At 35.3% G+C, this 16,954-nt stretch overlaps 1 protein-coding gene across 9 annotated transcripts in view; it reads right to left on the bottom strand.

The window, feature by feature from the left end:
* GCFC2 (GC-rich sequence DNA-binding factor 2) overlaps positions 1–16,954 on the bottom strand; it is a 46,928-nt gene that overhangs the window by 12,508 nt on the left and 17,466 nt on the right. For 3 of the 9 annotated variants that reach the window (XM_045979299.1, XM_045979300.1, XM_045979301.1), the window contains exons 6-12: positions 12,978–13,164; positions 11,072–11,195; positions 10,025–10,106; positions 9,451–9,563; positions 8,321–8,520; positions 6,354–6,504; positions 1,621–1,742 (exon numbers count right to left, since the gene is read on the bottom strand). In XM_045979299.1, the coding sequence (XP_045835255.1) occupies positions 1,621–1,742; positions 6,354–6,504; positions 8,321–8,520; positions 9,451–9,563; positions 10,025–10,106; positions 11,072–11,195; positions 12,978–13,164 (979 nt within the window). Of the gene's footprint in view, positions 1–1,620; positions 1,743–6,353; positions 6,505–8,320; positions 8,521–9,450; positions 10,107–11,071; positions 11,196–12,977; positions 13,165–16,954 lie in introns of those variants that run through there. The other 6 variants (XR_006815076.1, XM_045979302.1, XR_006815077.1 and 3 more) reach the window with 6 other exon arrangements.

The following is a 16,954-nucleotide window of genomic DNA, read 5'->3' as shown; positions in this document are numbered from 1 at the left end:
ATGGTCAAATCCTTTACTTTCCATTGGGCTCAAATGCCGCCTTAAACATTTCACAGTATTTTATCTGGGCTGCACAGGTTGGGGGAGGGGAGGGGAGGCAATGTGGTCAGTGACACGACCTTAGGCTTTAAAATAAGATGAAGGTTCACATCCTAGTTCTAATTCAAGGTATTACTATGAACCAATTTCTGAGACTGTATCTTCATCTGTAAAATGAAGCTATCACCCATTTTTAATAGAGCAGCTAGAACGAAGATGACACAGGAACAAGGGCCAAGAGAGTGCAAAGTACATAGCAGGAATTAAATAATTGTTCCTTGTCTTCCCCCACTTCTCACTTCCTATTTTAAATACATTATTTTTTCCTTTTTAATGTAGATTTCACGCCCAACACGGGGCTTGAACTCATGACCGAGACCTGAACAGAGATCAAGGGTTGGAGCTTAACCAACTGAGTCACCCAGGCGCCCCTTAAATAACAATTTATGCACATCTTATTTCCTTTAAGATCACATGTTGCTTAAAGACAGAATCATGTTGGTTTCCCTCTTCTCCCTCTTACTTCTTACAGCTTCCCTCCTTCATAAGAATTCCCAGTGCTAAAATTTAATGGTGTTCAGAATACGAATGTGACATACCTCCTTGCTTCTCAACCACTTTGCTTATTCTGCTCTGGATGCTCTCCAGACTGTCAGTCTCTCTCAATTTCATTAAAGCTCAATATATATTTGATTTACTAACTTAACTGTATGAATACGTGACATTCTCATAAAAAAACAGAATGATAAAAGGAGTACCACAATAAAAGTAAGATTTAACACATTCTCATCAAAGCCTCTAAAAGGTCTCTTCTCAGGTCTTATGTTGAATAAAACTCAATTTTAAATAATGGTTAAGATGAAAATCTATCCTACTGAACTTTTTTTCTTTTAAATTTTAAGTATAATCTACACCCAAATGTAGGGCTTGAACTCAGGCTCCAAGATCAAGACTCATAAACTCTACTGACTGAGCCAGCCAGGTGCTTCATATTCACTGAACTTTTGGAATCCTTAAAGAGATTACTGCTCTTAACTTTTTCCGATTACAAGTAGCTAGTTAATATAAAGAATGTTAACTGAATTTTAAAATTATTATTAAAGTGAAGCCATAATAATACCAGATTATTGCTGAAAAAAAAGTAAATAATTATTTTTCCCTCTTAGAAAGAACAAATTTGCACTAATGCATTTATGCCTGTTCATCTCTGCAGGTCCAAATATTCACAAACCTGAAAAATGGCTGGCTGGACCATGGGAACAAAAATCAGACCACTGAACAGAGAGGAATAAACTAGTAATATAATAATCTGGGTCTTATTACATGTATGTGTATCCTATAATTAATAATGACTGTCATCCCTGTTAGAGTGTTCATAAATATGAAGTATATTCTTTCATCTTATTATCAAAAAGAAGAAATGGTCAAACCTAGTTTCTATAAATCAGAAGTAAACCTATTTCTCCCCAAATTGTTATTTGGCAATTACTTCATTTGCATCTTCTGTAAACAAAGATTTAGAACAAAATTACATTAACCTATAAATAAATCAAGAAGGTTATTAACTCTAGAAATTATTACCTGTTTGCCTTTACTAACTTCATTTGCACAAGTGGAAAGTTCTTCAAGAATCACTTTGCAGTGTGTTATTAAACTTGTTGTCTGTGAGGTCGACAAGGGATCCCAAATGAATTCTACAAAGTCTGAAACAAAAGTTTCAGTAGTGTACAATTTATTTACTAGATTGCTTTGCTTTTCATGTATAAACAGCTGAGGACTTTAGCAAAGACTCCCATCCTATGTAATTTAAAATCCATGCCAATCATTACCATTATGTATTTGCATATATCCTCAACTTCCTTGTCCTTTTTGGGCTCTGTTAAACTTGTTTAACTCAACCACAGCCCTAGTTAAATTAAATCTACTTGTCACCGAGTCTGTGGCTCCAACCACGTGGCTAAGTCATGGCTGGAAAAAAATATACTTTCAACTTATCACTGTGAAACCCCAGTGAGCCCTTCATGCTGCCTAGCAATCATGTTTCCCTGGCCTGTTCCTCCTCCCTCTTATTCAGATGATCATTTCCTGTCCTTTTTTCCCTCCTTGCTCTCTCAGTTAATGGACTTGACTCTTCTAGACAACTGTTTACCTTTTCTTTTCTCTTCCCTTGCTCTCACCCTCATATTGATACTTCTTCAACTGATGAGAAAACAGAAGAAAAGTTCCATAAACAACTACTGCAGAATCTACACACCTACCTACATCCATGCCCACATACTCTTAATTTGTCTTCCATTCTTATGGTTGAAGCCCCCAAGCTCCTCATGAAGGCCAACCTTTTCTTCTCCATGCCTTTGGCTTGCTGGAAGATACTGTTCCCAGAATTCTGCCCTCTTCACTTCGGTATTGCCATCACTTCTACCAGATCTTTCCCATCAGCCTACAAACAATTATTCTCTTATACTAAAAATAATCCCTCCCTTGATCCTTCTTTCCCCTCTAGTACTGCTATTTCTTTCCTTCACTTTACAACAAAATTCAAAAAACCGTCAAAACTGTCTAATTTCTTTCCTATTAACCTCTGAATTCACTTCAATTAGGCCTTATCTCCAAACATTCTACCTAAACTATTGCTACCATTGGAGATGACCTTCACATTGCAAAACCTAATGGTTGATTCTAGTCCCCATCTGATTTATCAGCAACAACTAGAACAGTTCACCACTCCCCTTACAAACATTTCTTTTCTTGGCATCCAGGATAGCATTCCTGATTTCCCACCTATCTCTGTGGTCTCCTTTGCTGGCTGCCTGTCATCTCTTTGATTAATAAATGCTGGAGTACCTCAGGACTCAGGTCAATTACCTTCTCTTTCCTATCGACATTTATACCCTTAGTATTTAAAGTCAGTTTTGTGGCTCTGTCATTGATGTGCTGATATATTACAAATTTATGTCTGCTACTTGGCCCTCTCCTTTAGACTCATGTATTCAACAACCTAGTTGACATCTCTACTTGGATGACAGGCATTGCAAACTCAACATTTGTCAAACTAAGCTCCTGATAACACCTCCTCACTCTAAACATGCTCCTCTCAGTCTCCTCCACTTCAGGAAATGGCAACTCTGTCCTTTCAAATGTTGGGCCCAAACCCATGCAGTCACTCTTGAATTCCTCTCTCTCTTGCTCCACATAACCAATCCATTTGAAAATTCTGTTAGTGCTATCTTTGAAATGTATGCAGAATTCAACCACTTTTCAGAACCTCCACTTTTAACACCCTAGCCTAAGCCAGTATCATCTGTTGCTTGGATTACTGCAAAGGCTTCCTAAGTGGTCTGCCTACAGTTCATTCTCAACACAATAACCACAGTGATTCTGTTAAAATGTTAGGCAGACCAATTACTTCTCACTCTTTCACTTACAACAAAAAGTGAAGTTCTTACAAATGATGGTAAGAATCCATATAATGTAGCCCATGTCATTTTAAAAAAAGATCGTCATTTTGGAAAGAAAGAGATAAAATCTCAAGCATACTCCATACCAAGTGTGGAGCCTGATGTAGGGCTTGATCCCACGACCCTGAGATTATGTCCTGAGCTGAAACCAAGAGTCAGAGACTTAAGCAAATGAGCCACCCAAGTGCCCCAGCTCTTGTCATCTTCTTAACCTCTTTCTGTTCTCTGCCCATCCTCACTCCCCTATAGCTACAATGACCTATTTTTCAAGAAAATCAGGCTGGCTCCTGCCTCAGGTCCTTTGCATTTGCTGTTCCCACTGTCGTGGATTCTGTTTTCCCAGATATTCTTATGGCCCACTTCTTCCTTTCAGAATCTACTCAATTGTGAACTTCTTAGGAAGGCCTTCTTTGGTCAGTCTTTTTAAAATTGCACTCCTCTTCAATAATTTGTATCCCTTTCTCTTACTTTTTCATCTCAGCCCTCATAACTAACATTTTCTATATTTTATTTGTTATGTCTTTTTTTGCAGAATGTAAGCTCCAGGAGGAAAGGGATTATTATTTTGTTCACTAATGTATGTGCTGAGTCAATAACAGTGCATGATACCAGGCAGACCTTTGTAAAATAGAAGTTAAATAATAGAAAAAGTGAAATAGGTAAAAAGAAAAAAAAAAGACAATATACTGATTTTTCAAGCATCTAGAAGGTTAGGTTTCTTCTTCTTCTTTTTAAAAAATATTTTATTCAATTATTTGACAGAGAGAGTGCATGAGAACACAAGCAGGGGGAGCTACAGAAGGAGGGAGAAACAGGCTCCCTACTCAGCAGGGAGCTTGATGCACAGCTTGATCCCGGGAACCCAGGATCATGATGTGAGCTGAAGGCAGACGCTTAAATGACTGAGCCACCCAGGAGCCCGTAGAAGTTTAGGTTTCAAATAACCTTAGAAATATTTGGTCAACTAATACTGAGAGCCCACTATGTGCCTAGTGTTCAATACAAGAGGCACAGCAATGAATAAGATTAGGTAGGTAGCTGCCTTTGAACAACTTTGTCTCATGACAAATACATTTATATAAGCAACTATAATTCAATGTGTTGGTGTTACCGTAAGTATGAGTTCAGAATGCTACAGGAACCCAGAAAGGTATGCGTAAACCAATTCCTAAAAGTGATGTCTAAACTGAGTCCTGAAAGATGAAGAGGAACTAGCCAGGAGGAAGAGGTGGGGCTGGGAGGTTTGCCTAATGGATGGAACATAGAAGATACAAAGGCCTAGGAAAAATATAGCTAAAATGTAGTAGAGGAAAGGATGAGGAAAAGAAGGAATAGAGCTTAGCAAGAGATGGGGCTAGAGAATTACTAAGCAGAGATGTGATTCTGAAAGGCCAAGAAAGCCATGTTAAAGAGTTAAGGCTTCATCCCAAGGGGAGTTAAGAATGATGAAAGTGTTTTAAGTGAGTTATGACAGAACCAGACTCACATTTTAGACTCACAAATTATATAGATTAGAAAACAGATTAGAAAATGGCTGGGGGGACCCAAACCAAATGTGGCTATTGCTTATATAAGGAAGCAAGAAAAAGGAAAGAGTAAATGACTCGAAAATTCTGGTTTGAATACATGGGTAGATGGAGATGCCACTTTCTCGACAAGAACACAAGAGGAATATATCTGCAGCAAAGATGGTAAGTATGACTTCACATGTGCACTGCGAGGTGACTGCTGGACCACCAAGTGGATGTACTTGGAAGGTACTTTGATAAGAGAGATCTTGACTTCCTCCAGTTCTTTTGGATTTAAAATTGCATAGGGCAGCAGTATCTGAAGTAACTTTCTGAATGATGGAAAAAACATGTTATATCTGTACTATATGATAGCTATGAGCTACATATATACAATTATTAAGTATTTAAAATGTCATTAGTGTAACCAAGCAAGTAAATTTTAATTTTACCTAGTTGAAAATTTTAATAATCACATTTAGTTACTAGTTACCACCTGGAACAGCACAGATAGAGATGTCACTAAAGGAGTGCATGAGATTACCCGTGGGACTCATGAAGAGTACAAGAGGATCCAGGACAGAGCTTGAGAATAAATATATAATATTAGTTTCTCTTAATTCCATTTATTTGAGGGACTGTTTAATTTTAAGTGATGTATTTGGAGTTTTTAAAAGAGTACTTATATGAGGCATACATAGTCTGTGCTACCATTAACAGAGCTAGGTAAAAGTAGTAACTTTCTAATACAACCATGACGGTACAGCAAGATACATGGAGGAGAATCTTTAAAGTTAGCCAAATTGGCTAAGAAGCAATACAAAAGTGGTTGTTTCACTTTTTAAGATTTCTGCAGCCTTTGCTATCTGAATCTGTTCTCAGGGACATGGTGAAACAGTTCCTTATCAAGTACAACTTCAGATGAAACAAGTCTTCAGACTGAAGCACAAACAAGCATCAATGCTAAGTGCAGATGTGAGAGAGATGTAGTAAGGTTTTTTAAAGAAAGAAATGAGAAGAAATGGGGTGAAGTCAAGCGAAAGGAAGAAATCCTACTGCAGTAGGAATGAAAGTATATCACTAATAAATGACTCAGATGTTATTAAAGTAACACTAATATCATAAATGCTAAAGGCTGAAAAATACTAGCAGTCTGGTAGCCAATCACTTGTGCAAAGAAGCACTGCTTAATTACCTTCGATTATGACATCTATTGATTTTTACTGCATTTTACATTTCCCTGTGTTCAAAAACTTCAAAAAAAAATCTGTGAATGTAACAGAAATTAATGATCTTAGACTCTACCAGAGAATAATTTAATTTTACCAAGATTACAAAGCAGTAGTACCTGTAAGTCGAGGAATAATTGTTTTGTTGATGACAGCAGACAAGATTTTCTTATCAGAACTATCTTCCTTCTTTGAATCTTCTATACTGCTAGCCATAAATTCTTCTATAGATGTGAACCATGGCATCTGTTTTAAACCTATGGCATCACACTTATAAATAAAATTATCAAAATTATCAATACATTCTTAAACATTACTTTAGAATAGTTATATTTTTGAGTAATCATTGGTGCCTTTCTGAGAATCAAAAAAGATTAATTCCACATTTTAAGCCCCTGTATTTAGCACTAGACCACCAAGACTAGGCAGGATGACATGACTAAGACATGATGTCTAAACAGTATGACAAGAAACTATATTCTATCCCTTGTTTGTATGACAAATTCTCCAAAAATGCCCACTGTGTTCAGAACCTGCCACACTTTACTTTTGGGAACAAAATATACATTTGTAAGAATAGTACTTAAAATAACCTGGAATTTGTTTATAAAAATTCATTTACCTCATGCAAAATTCATTTCTGGCTCCCTCAATTCTCATAGGCACAAATGTGTTTTTTACAGGTGGTTTAGCTTAATAGGCAAGTGGCAGATGGCAAATTATTATTTGTTGAATGAATGAACAGATCAGCTGAGCGGTTAACAACTATGCTGCTGTCCAACCAACTACTTATTTTCTTAGGGATAAGCTTAGCTCCTGTACTATGAAGACTGCCTGGACCTGAACCTAACACAGCAACAGGCATGCATGACTAGGACAGAGAAAGATAAAAAGACATGGCTCTGTCTCCTTTAATTTGTTCAATCTTTATCTTTGGTTCTCTATTCCTTCATTTTCTCATTTGTTTCCTTACTAGATATATTCACATGGATGTTCTACTATCAGTAAAACTATCAGTAAAACTTCCTTCAAAATCTTTTTCCCTCTGGAAAGTCCCCATTCCTATTAATGGAACTACCACTGTTCTAATAACCCAGAATCAAAACACTGGGGCAACCTTTTGATGTGATGATGTGTCAGAGTTATTTTCAGTATTTTATTAATTCTTTCATTTTAATTCCAATATAGTTAACATAGAGTTGTCTTAGTTTCAGGTATACAATATAGTGATTCAACACCTCCATACATCACCCAGTGCTCATCAGGACAAGTGCACTGCTTAATCTTCATGCCTATTTCACCCACTCCCTTGTCCCCCTCCCCTCTGGTAACCATCAGTTTCTTCTCCATGGTTATGACTCTTGGTGTTTCTCTCTCTGTATAATCAACCCTTCTCTCTCCTTTGTCATTACCATTCTGTGTGAGGAATTCATTACCTTGGACTTGGTGTAGAGCAGTAGCCTTTCAGTATTACATCCACCTCTTATTTCCCTTCTCTCCAAGTTAGCCTGCTGCTAGGGCTTCCTAAAACATTACTCTCATAATGTTACTCCTCCCATTATTTACCAAGATAAGTTCCTATCTTTTAATTTAGGATTTGAATCTCTGTGTAGTCTCTAGCTCCTGAACTACGATTTCTCCTTACTCATTTTTAGAAAAAAATTTGTCTCCTGTTTAAATCTTCTTTACTCTTCCAATCCTCATTTCCACTCCCCCTCCTCAATTCAGCTTTCCAAACCAAATTATTACCAATATATCATCTCCAACTTCAGAACTCTTGGTACGTATGTCAAATTCCTCAGGCCAAAAGCTAACACTACCTTTACATTTTAAAATAATTTAAAAAGATATTAAACTTATCATAGAAGAAGCTAAAAAACAAAAAAGTTTCCTTTGCAGATGTTTAGTGCTATTCAGCCTTAAAAATAAAGGGGGAACCAAAAATAAAAAAGATGAATGCAAACTATTACCCCAAAGCCCTAATTATCAATTCCAACTCTGTGTATTTTAAAGCTAACCTGATAACAAGGGCATTTAAATAATGAACACAACAGAATTATTTCCTTTATATGTTAAGCTTAAATACCTTAAGAGGATTCCAATCAATCAGCTGAACTCGGATTAAGGGATTTAAAAGCTTCGGTAGACACAAACTAATGAATGCTTCATAATAAGAATCAGGATACTTTTCTCGCCATTGTTGAAATTTCAACAAAATATGCTGGATATTACAAAAATCATCATGTACATCTTCAAAAATCTTCTTATGATCCTGTGAAATGTCATCTGTAAACAAAATGAATCTCTGTATATAATACATTTTAAGTTTGTGACCTTTGTTTTCTATGAACAGTCATGGTCAACGATATATATGATCAACTGAGCTGAAAACTTTCCTTTGATATTAACATAAATTAGTTTTTATAAGAAAAACACTTTAATAGCCATATCGACACTAAGAAACTCCACCACTTATAGAGTCCCTGTTACGTTAGCATCTTCTCTACAAAAGCAGGTATTACCACCCTATTTACAGACAAGAAACAAGCAACATGAGACTCAGGGAGGTCAATGGATCTGCCTAAGATCACACAGAATACAGCCTTTCTTCAAACCTATCTATTTAACTCTAAGGCCCAAATTCTTACAAATACACAATATTTTACCTTCTCTTATCACTACAATTTTTAAGTAACCTCTACCCAAAATGTGGGACTCGAACTCACAATCCTGAGAACAAGAGTTGCATGCTTTAGCGAATGAGCCAGCCAGGAGCCCTTAAATTTAACTTTCAAAAAATGACAATATAGAAAGTATGTAGTAAAGAAACAAAACCAAAAATGTCCATGGTTCCTTTGTAAAAGATGAGGAAGACTGAGGGAAAAAACTGTAAAGATGCAGAACACTCACTTTTTCCTCCACTTTATCCCATTTTATCAGAGACAGAAAAAGTCTTTTTTTTTTTTGGAATAAATGCTAATCCCAAAGGGGGGCTCAAACTCACAACCCCAAGATCAAGAGTCACATGTGCTACTGAGCCAGCCAGGTACCCCAAGAAAAGTCTAAAAAGGAAGAAAAAATGTATTCTTTTTTCCTGAAATTTCCCAGCTATTTTATATATATATTGCCCTTATGTATTTAAGGGAAAGCACAGTAAAGCATTTCCTACCATTTTAATATTTCAAATTAAGACATATTAGAAACTTGATAACTGACCTTGGGTTTTTTGGAAGTCATTCATGTCTGCTGAAGACAGTTCATCATCACTAGATGTCCCTTCCTGATGATCACAATTCCCAGAAAGTGCCCTTGCTTGTCTTCTTTGTGATCTATGTTTTGCAATACACCAAGAACAAATTAAAAACAAACAGTTCCTGCTAAAAAGAAATGCTTTAAAACAAAAAGAATTCCCAGAATATACATCACACAATTTTATGCTAATATTTTTGGATTAATCTGAATTGGTGGTTCTCCCTCTTTTTCTTACAGGACATTCCCATGGGCTACCCAGACTTTAAAGATGGAGTAACAATATAATAATGACTGGCTGTAGTTATGAGAAATTCCTGGACCAATACATGCCATCTTACCTTTTCCTTTTGACTGACCCAAAACACCAGTGTGTCTTTAAACCCTGGGGGGTGAGCACCGTTTAACTTAATTTTGGTTTTATATCATTCTCACAAGCTAACGTTCAGTTATGGTTAATTATACCATATGGGTTTACTATGTTTAAGTAGTGAAAAATAAAGGCTCAATGATGCTTTAAGTCTTCAGGCTATATAGTTACCTTCGAGATTCAATCTCTTCTAAAATCCATTGAGTTTTTTCATCTACAGCCAAGCTTTCATTTGTTGATGTCTCAGTTCTGCCTGTTAATGATTAAAATTGATTTCATACTAAAAACTCTTAAAAGAAATATAGTGAGAAACTATTAAACGAAAGTTGTATCTTGGGTGTCTATACATATAGATATATATAAATACACTTAATATGCTTAAATTGCATATTTCATCATGCAATGAAATTTCAGTGTTAGCTCCCTATCACAATATTAATAGGCATTGAGCTTGCTAGCCTGATACCCTGGCTGGTGAATATAGTTTAGCACTTGAGAATACTGACGAAATTCTACCAAGTTTCTCTCTCTCACACTCTTTTTCGGTAGTTTTCACCAGTTTTTTTCTATCCCTAAATTGCTACAGTTATTTGTATTACCAATATGTTATTCATATTATTTTCTACTTTAGAATGTACCATAATTTATAACCAACTACAGGTCATGTGTTTGAGAGTCACTTTGCTTTCATTAGCTATTTGGTTATGATCTCATCTCTTTCACTATTCCCTGGACAGCACTTTAATCCAAAGAAGCCATCTCTGAAAATACAAAACCAGCATGAGAACTAAAAGGTAGCATCCAAATTTTATTTGAAATCTCACAGATAATTACTGAAATCCACCAAAACATCTTTAACCTCCACAACTAATCTGTGGAAGGACCACGAAATCTTTAATAAGTTAGATTTCTGTACTCTACAGAATCCTACAGGCTTATAGGTTTACGTCAACTCCTCTCAAAACAGTCATTATTGGACCATATATCTTGTCTCAAATACTAAGTGATTAGAAGTTATAATTTTTGTCTTAGACTTAATTTAGGACATTTTGAAGCCCTAGCTCTAAATATTTTGAGGTTTTTAGGAAAGGGTAGGTAAAGGTTAGTGGGAAGATACACAAAAAGCATATTTTTGTACAGGAATAAAAATATTTTATTCTTTAGCTGATAATTCAGCTTAATGAATAATAAATTATATTGAACATGAAAGACACTAACGTGATAACTGCTGTAAATACGTTGATTCATGTTTTAATTCATCTTGCCTGCGTTTCATAAAGGTCATGGCTTGTTTTAAAAGGAGTGCATGCATGGATGATTCTATTTCTTGGATGCTGATAATCTGAAATACACATATAAGTAACATTTTGTAGGTCATCAATAATGAATTATAAAAAGTAATACATAAGCATGTGTTTATGCTCAATTCTTATATAAAGGAATATTTTCAATTCTATTACATTTTAATTAAAAAAATATTGTGAGATACAAATGTGGCTGTCAATGCTTTTAATATTGGTGAAACCAGAAAATCAACTTACAGTACTAAAACAGCTATAAATATCACAAATAATGAAAGCAAATGGGCTAGAGTCAGGAACATGGTTAAGAATGGATAGATAAGAAATAGGATTCTTTATCTGAGATATGAGGAGCAGGAGAAAATGAGGAATACAGCTATTTTTCATGAGCTGAGGGGGCAGACTGATGAAACTGATTAATTTGAAAAAATGGAGAATGGAGGAGACCTAACAAGACAGGTAAAAAAGCTATTAAGCAGAAATAAGTGATTATTTAAAATCAGTGTTTCTTTTATTTCTTGGGCAACAATTCCCCCCCAATCCAATGATGTTCCATAATAGCTCATACCCATGGGTACATCAATGTGTAGGCCAAGAGATTTTAACAGCATCATTCTTCAAGGATCAATGAAAAAAGTGGTATTACAATAAATACTTCAAAAAGTAACTACCAAGGGACAGTAAAAAGTAAATTTGAAACAATAGGAGAAAAAAATCCAATTGTTAGGTAACATTTTAAATATAAATAAAAAGCAATGAAGAAAGTAGAAAGTATTTTTTCTAAAGTGATTCATCTACTTAAAAAGGAAAAGTCAACCCAAGATCCTAATGTAAGAACTTAGTATGTAGAGAACAAAACCAGAAATTATAAAGGGAAAGAATGATTCACAGATCTGATTAATGCAAAAATTTCAAAACATCAGGATGTCCAAAAAAACACTGCAAATGAAATCAAAAGACAAACTGTTTTCTACATCAAGTAGGATAAAACATTTAAAAATTCTAAGCAGTAAGAAATTTTCACCATATAAGGAAAAAAGAAAAAGAAAAATCCCCACTATGAACTAAAAAGACAATAGGGCACAGACAACAAATAATTCCCAAGAAAAAAAGACTACAAGTGTTAATAAAACAAAGGGTTGTTTCAGATCAAAATAAATAGGTAGGATGAAATTAGAGAGGAAGACAAATCATGAGACTCCTGACCATAGGAAACAAACTGAGGACTGCTGCAGGGATTGGGGTTGGGGATGGTGTAACTGGGTGATGGACATTAAGGAAGACACATGATGTAATGAGCACTGGGTATAAGACTGATGAATCACTGAACTCTTCCTCTGAAACTAATAACACACTATATGTTAATGAATTATATTTAAAATTTTAAAAAAGGAAAAAAAGAAAAAATATGTAAAAACAACCATTTTTTAAATGAAATAAGCTAAAAATAAAACTGATACAATCCTTTTGGTAAATAACTAAACAATGTTTTATAAACCTATATTTAGATATAAGCCTATATATATAGCCTAAATGAAAGCCTATGTTTAGACACTGACTTAATAATTCCCCTTCTAGAAATTTTTCTTAAACAGATAGAATTTTAACACAAAAATTTATAAACAAAACTTTATAATACCAAAATAACTGCAAAAAACCTAACTGTCCAACACTGAGGGGATATACTTAATGTTGCGGTATGTAAAAAATGTATAGGAAAACCCTAGAGAAAAGAGTTTAATTGTAGGATTTACTTGGAAAAAATCTCGTGGTGAGGGGATTTCTATATAAAAAAGGAAATACTGTATTTATAACCACATTACCTTTTCATTAAGACAGTCAATTAAATTTTCCACATAAATTTTCATGCTTTTATAGAATTTAAAATTTAGAGCTTGATTTGATGAATTCTCTAGGTTCTGGATGGTACTCTTAGAGCTCTCGACATCGTGTATATATTTTTCATATTCCCTCAGGTGTGAGCGGTGAGTATCCTGTAGCAATGTTAATCTAAGTAAACAAAATAAAGAAAAATGAAAACTAAAAACTGTTTTTCCAACTTTTATTTCTACTACAATAAACAGCAGTCTAATGAAATTTTTTCAAAGCTACCTTACAGAGACCAAAAAGGAAACTGACAATCATATAAACCTGGGTCTATGAGACTTTCTGTGCAAAGGAGAAGGGCACAATGAAAGAGGTCTCAAAGGAAAAGGAATGAAAGGACACTTACAGGTTTTTAGGTGCTCAAGCTAATCAGAGGGTAATTTTAGGGTGAAAGCTGTTAAGTGTTGACTGATCAGAACTAGTGAGTTTCTAGAACAATCCAAAGTCTTTTATGTGAAACTCAGGAGTCCATCAGGAGTTACTGTAAGAACAATTTGTGGTCCTTCTTAGAACATTTGAATAAGCTGGTATTAAAACCATTTGAGCATGTTATGATTTGGTATAACGTGTTTTGTGATTCAGTGGTTTTTTTTTTTTTTTTTTTAATCATTTGACAGAGAGCGATCACAAGTAGGCAGAGAGGCAGGCAGAGAGAGAGGAGGAAGCAGGCTCCCCGCAGAGCAGAGAGCCCGATGCGGGGCTCGATCCCAGGACCCTGAGACCATGACCCGAGCCGAAGGCAGCGGCTTAATCCACTGAGCCACCCAGGCGCCCCTGATTCAATGGTTTTATCTACCATTAGAATTTCATGTTGAGGCATATTTCTTTTTCTTTTTAAGATCTTATTTATTTATTTGACAGAGAGATCACAAGTAGGCAGAGAGACAGGCAGAGAGAGGGGGAAGCAGGCTCCCTGCTGAGCAGAGAGCCTGATGCGGGGCTTGATCCCAGGACCCTGAGATCATGACCTGAGCCAAAGGCAGAGGCTTAACCCACTGAGCCACCCAGGCGCAGAGGAGTAAGAAACACTCTTTTTTTTTTTTTTTTAAGATTTTTTAAATTATTTGACAGGCAGAGATCACAAGTAGGCAGAGAGGCAGGCAGAGAGAGAGGTGGAAGCAGGCTCCCCACTGAGCAGAGAGCCCGATGCGGGGCTTGATCCCAGGACCCTGGGATCATGACCTGAGCCGAAGGCAGAGGCTTTAACCCACTGAGCCACCCAGGCGCCCCAGAAACACTCTTTCTTTAAAAGTATCTGGAATGTGGGCGCCTGGTTGGGTCAGTTGGTTAAAAATATCTGGAATGTGTTTTCCACTAATATTCAACACTGTGAGTACATTATAATTAGAGAAATAACTACAAATGAAATAAATTTGTAGTACGTGGTCTTCAACTGAACTTTTTTTTCCCAAAAATTCAACTTCTCCAGCTAACCTGCTGTATAATGAAAAGTCAGTAAGTACTTGCTTAGACCAAATGTCATCTATCCATTTCCCTGGAACAATGACTAATGCTTTTGTCTTTCAAAGTTTTTCTTTGCTTTATGTAAAGAATGGAGACAGTTAAGAAATAAGTCAAGACAATAATGGACAGAAAACATTATGAATAAAATGCTTTGAGTGGAATATTATTGGCTATAACAAGCTCATAAATACATATTACATGAGAAAAGCAAGGTATACAGAGTATACAGTGTGCTTCATTTTTGTATTAAAATATGGGCAATATCTAAGTATATATGTGCTTGTATAGATATACAGACTACTTCTGGAATGAAACATAGGAAACTGAGAGGAAGGTTTTCTCTGGGGAAGGTGACTTCCTTTTCTCTGTGTATCTTTTTGTACTTTTTGTATCTTTTGTACTTTTTGATTAAAATAAAAAACCCAGTTAATAATAAAATAAAATAGGGCAGCTCAGTTGGATTGGCATCTGACTCTTAATTTTGGCTCACATCATGATCTCAGGGTCATGGGATCAAACACTGCGTCAGGTTCCACGCTCAGCTGACTCTGCTTGGGATTCTTTCTTCCTCTCCCTCTGATCCTCCCCTTGCTCTCGTACATTCTAATTAATAAAATCTTAAAAAAAAATATACTAAAGTTAAAAATAAAATCTATGCAGATAAAGTGAAATGCTAATCTCTATCAGTGGTCTGCTACCTTTTTACTATTAAATAATTCATGCAAGACAACGGTTTCCAACACAATGTCAAAAAAGCCAAAAAACAAAAACCCCCAAGTCCTGAGTTATATCTAATTTTTGATGCAATGAGTATAATTCTAGTTCTATTCTTCCAATTAAGGAGGGACTATCAGGACAGCAAATAATAGTAAGGTTATTACAAAAAGGCTTGAATCAAGGCAATCTTCATTTAATATCACCACTGAAAAACAATGACTTAGAACATAGCTTGGCAAACTTTTCCTCTAAAGGTCAAGACAGTCAATATTTTAGGGTTTGGAGTTAGATGGTTGCTATTGCTACTACTCAACAGCAGCCAAAGACAATGCATAAAGGCGTAAGTATGGCTGTGTGCCAATAAAACTCTATTTACAAAAATAGAGAGTGGGCTGGTAGTTTGCTAACTCCCTATAATATAGATAGCCAAGTATCTAAAACTGGTACATCTATATATGTTTATATTTATTTCACAATACAATGCTATAAAAATGTCCTTTTCTATATCTAACCATTTAAATGAGCAACTATGACATTTCTTAGGTGCAATATGATTATGGAATGAAACTACTTTAAAGCTGATTTACACCAAAGATACAGGGGAAGAAAACTTGGAACGTACTACTGTGTATTAGAAAAAAAAGTCCCAAGTCTACGGCCATACCACCCTGAACGCGCCCGATCTCGTCTGATCTCGGAAGCTAAGCAGGGTCGGGCCTGGTTAGTACTTGGATGGGAGAAAAAAAGTCCCAAGTATTAAAAAAAAAAAAAAGCAATGAAAATGTTCTTTATGAACATCATCCTTCCATTGTGCATTGTGTTTGGAAAAGATACTTAGTGTGACTTCAATCTAACATTTGTTAAGACTTTTGTTACCTCACATTTGATCTTTCTTGAAGAGTATTCCATGTGTACTTGAAAACAATGTACATTCTGCTGCAATTAGGTGGAATGTTCCATCTGTATGGTTAGGTCCATTTTGTTCAAGATCACTGTTTCCTCCTTGATTTTCTGTTCGGATGTTCTAACCATTATAGAAAAGTGGGATACTGAAGTCTTGTTCTATTACTGTATTGCTATATTTCTCTCTTCAGCTGTTGGTATTTGCTTTATATAGGTACTGTAATGTTAAGATGCATATTTATAATTGTTTACTATTATAACTCCTGATAAACTAATCTCTTTATATACCATGTCATTCTCTGTCTCTTGTAATAGTTCTTAACTATGCCACTATTGCTCTTTAGTTTACTATTTGCATGGAATATATTTTCAGTCCTTTCACTTTTAGTCTATATGTATCCTTAAATCTAAATGAGTATCTTACAGACAGTATGCGGCTGGATCTTAATTTTTTTTTATCCATTTAGCTGCTCTATGTCTTTTGATTATACAGTTTAATCTTTTTATATTTAAAGTAATACTAATACAGGACTTACTTATTGCCATTTTGTAAACTGTTTTCTGTTTTATAGTTATTTTCTGCCTTTTCTTCTCTTGCTACCTTAGTATTTTGTGGATTCTTTATAGAGACATGTCCTCAGTCTTTTCTCATTTTCTTTTGTGCATCTTCTATAGGTTCTCTCCATGTGTGCATGTGTATATGTACATACCACGGGGATTACAAAAAATATCTTATAGTTCTAATCTATTTTAAGCTGATAACTTCAATCACATATAAAAAACTATACTTATTCCCTTTTATTTCCTCCACTTTTTATTGGTCACAAAT

This window comes from Meles meles, chromosome 15 (genome assembly GCF_922984935.1).
Source record: "Meles meles chromosome 15, mMelMel3.1 paternal haplotype, whole genome shotgun sequence".
Taxonomy (NCBI): domain Eukaryota; kingdom Metazoa; phylum Chordata; class Mammalia; order Carnivora; family Mustelidae; genus Meles; species Meles meles.
The sequence above is the reverse complement of the archived record's forward strand: the minus strand, read 5'-3'. Positions and strand labels throughout refer to the sequence as shown.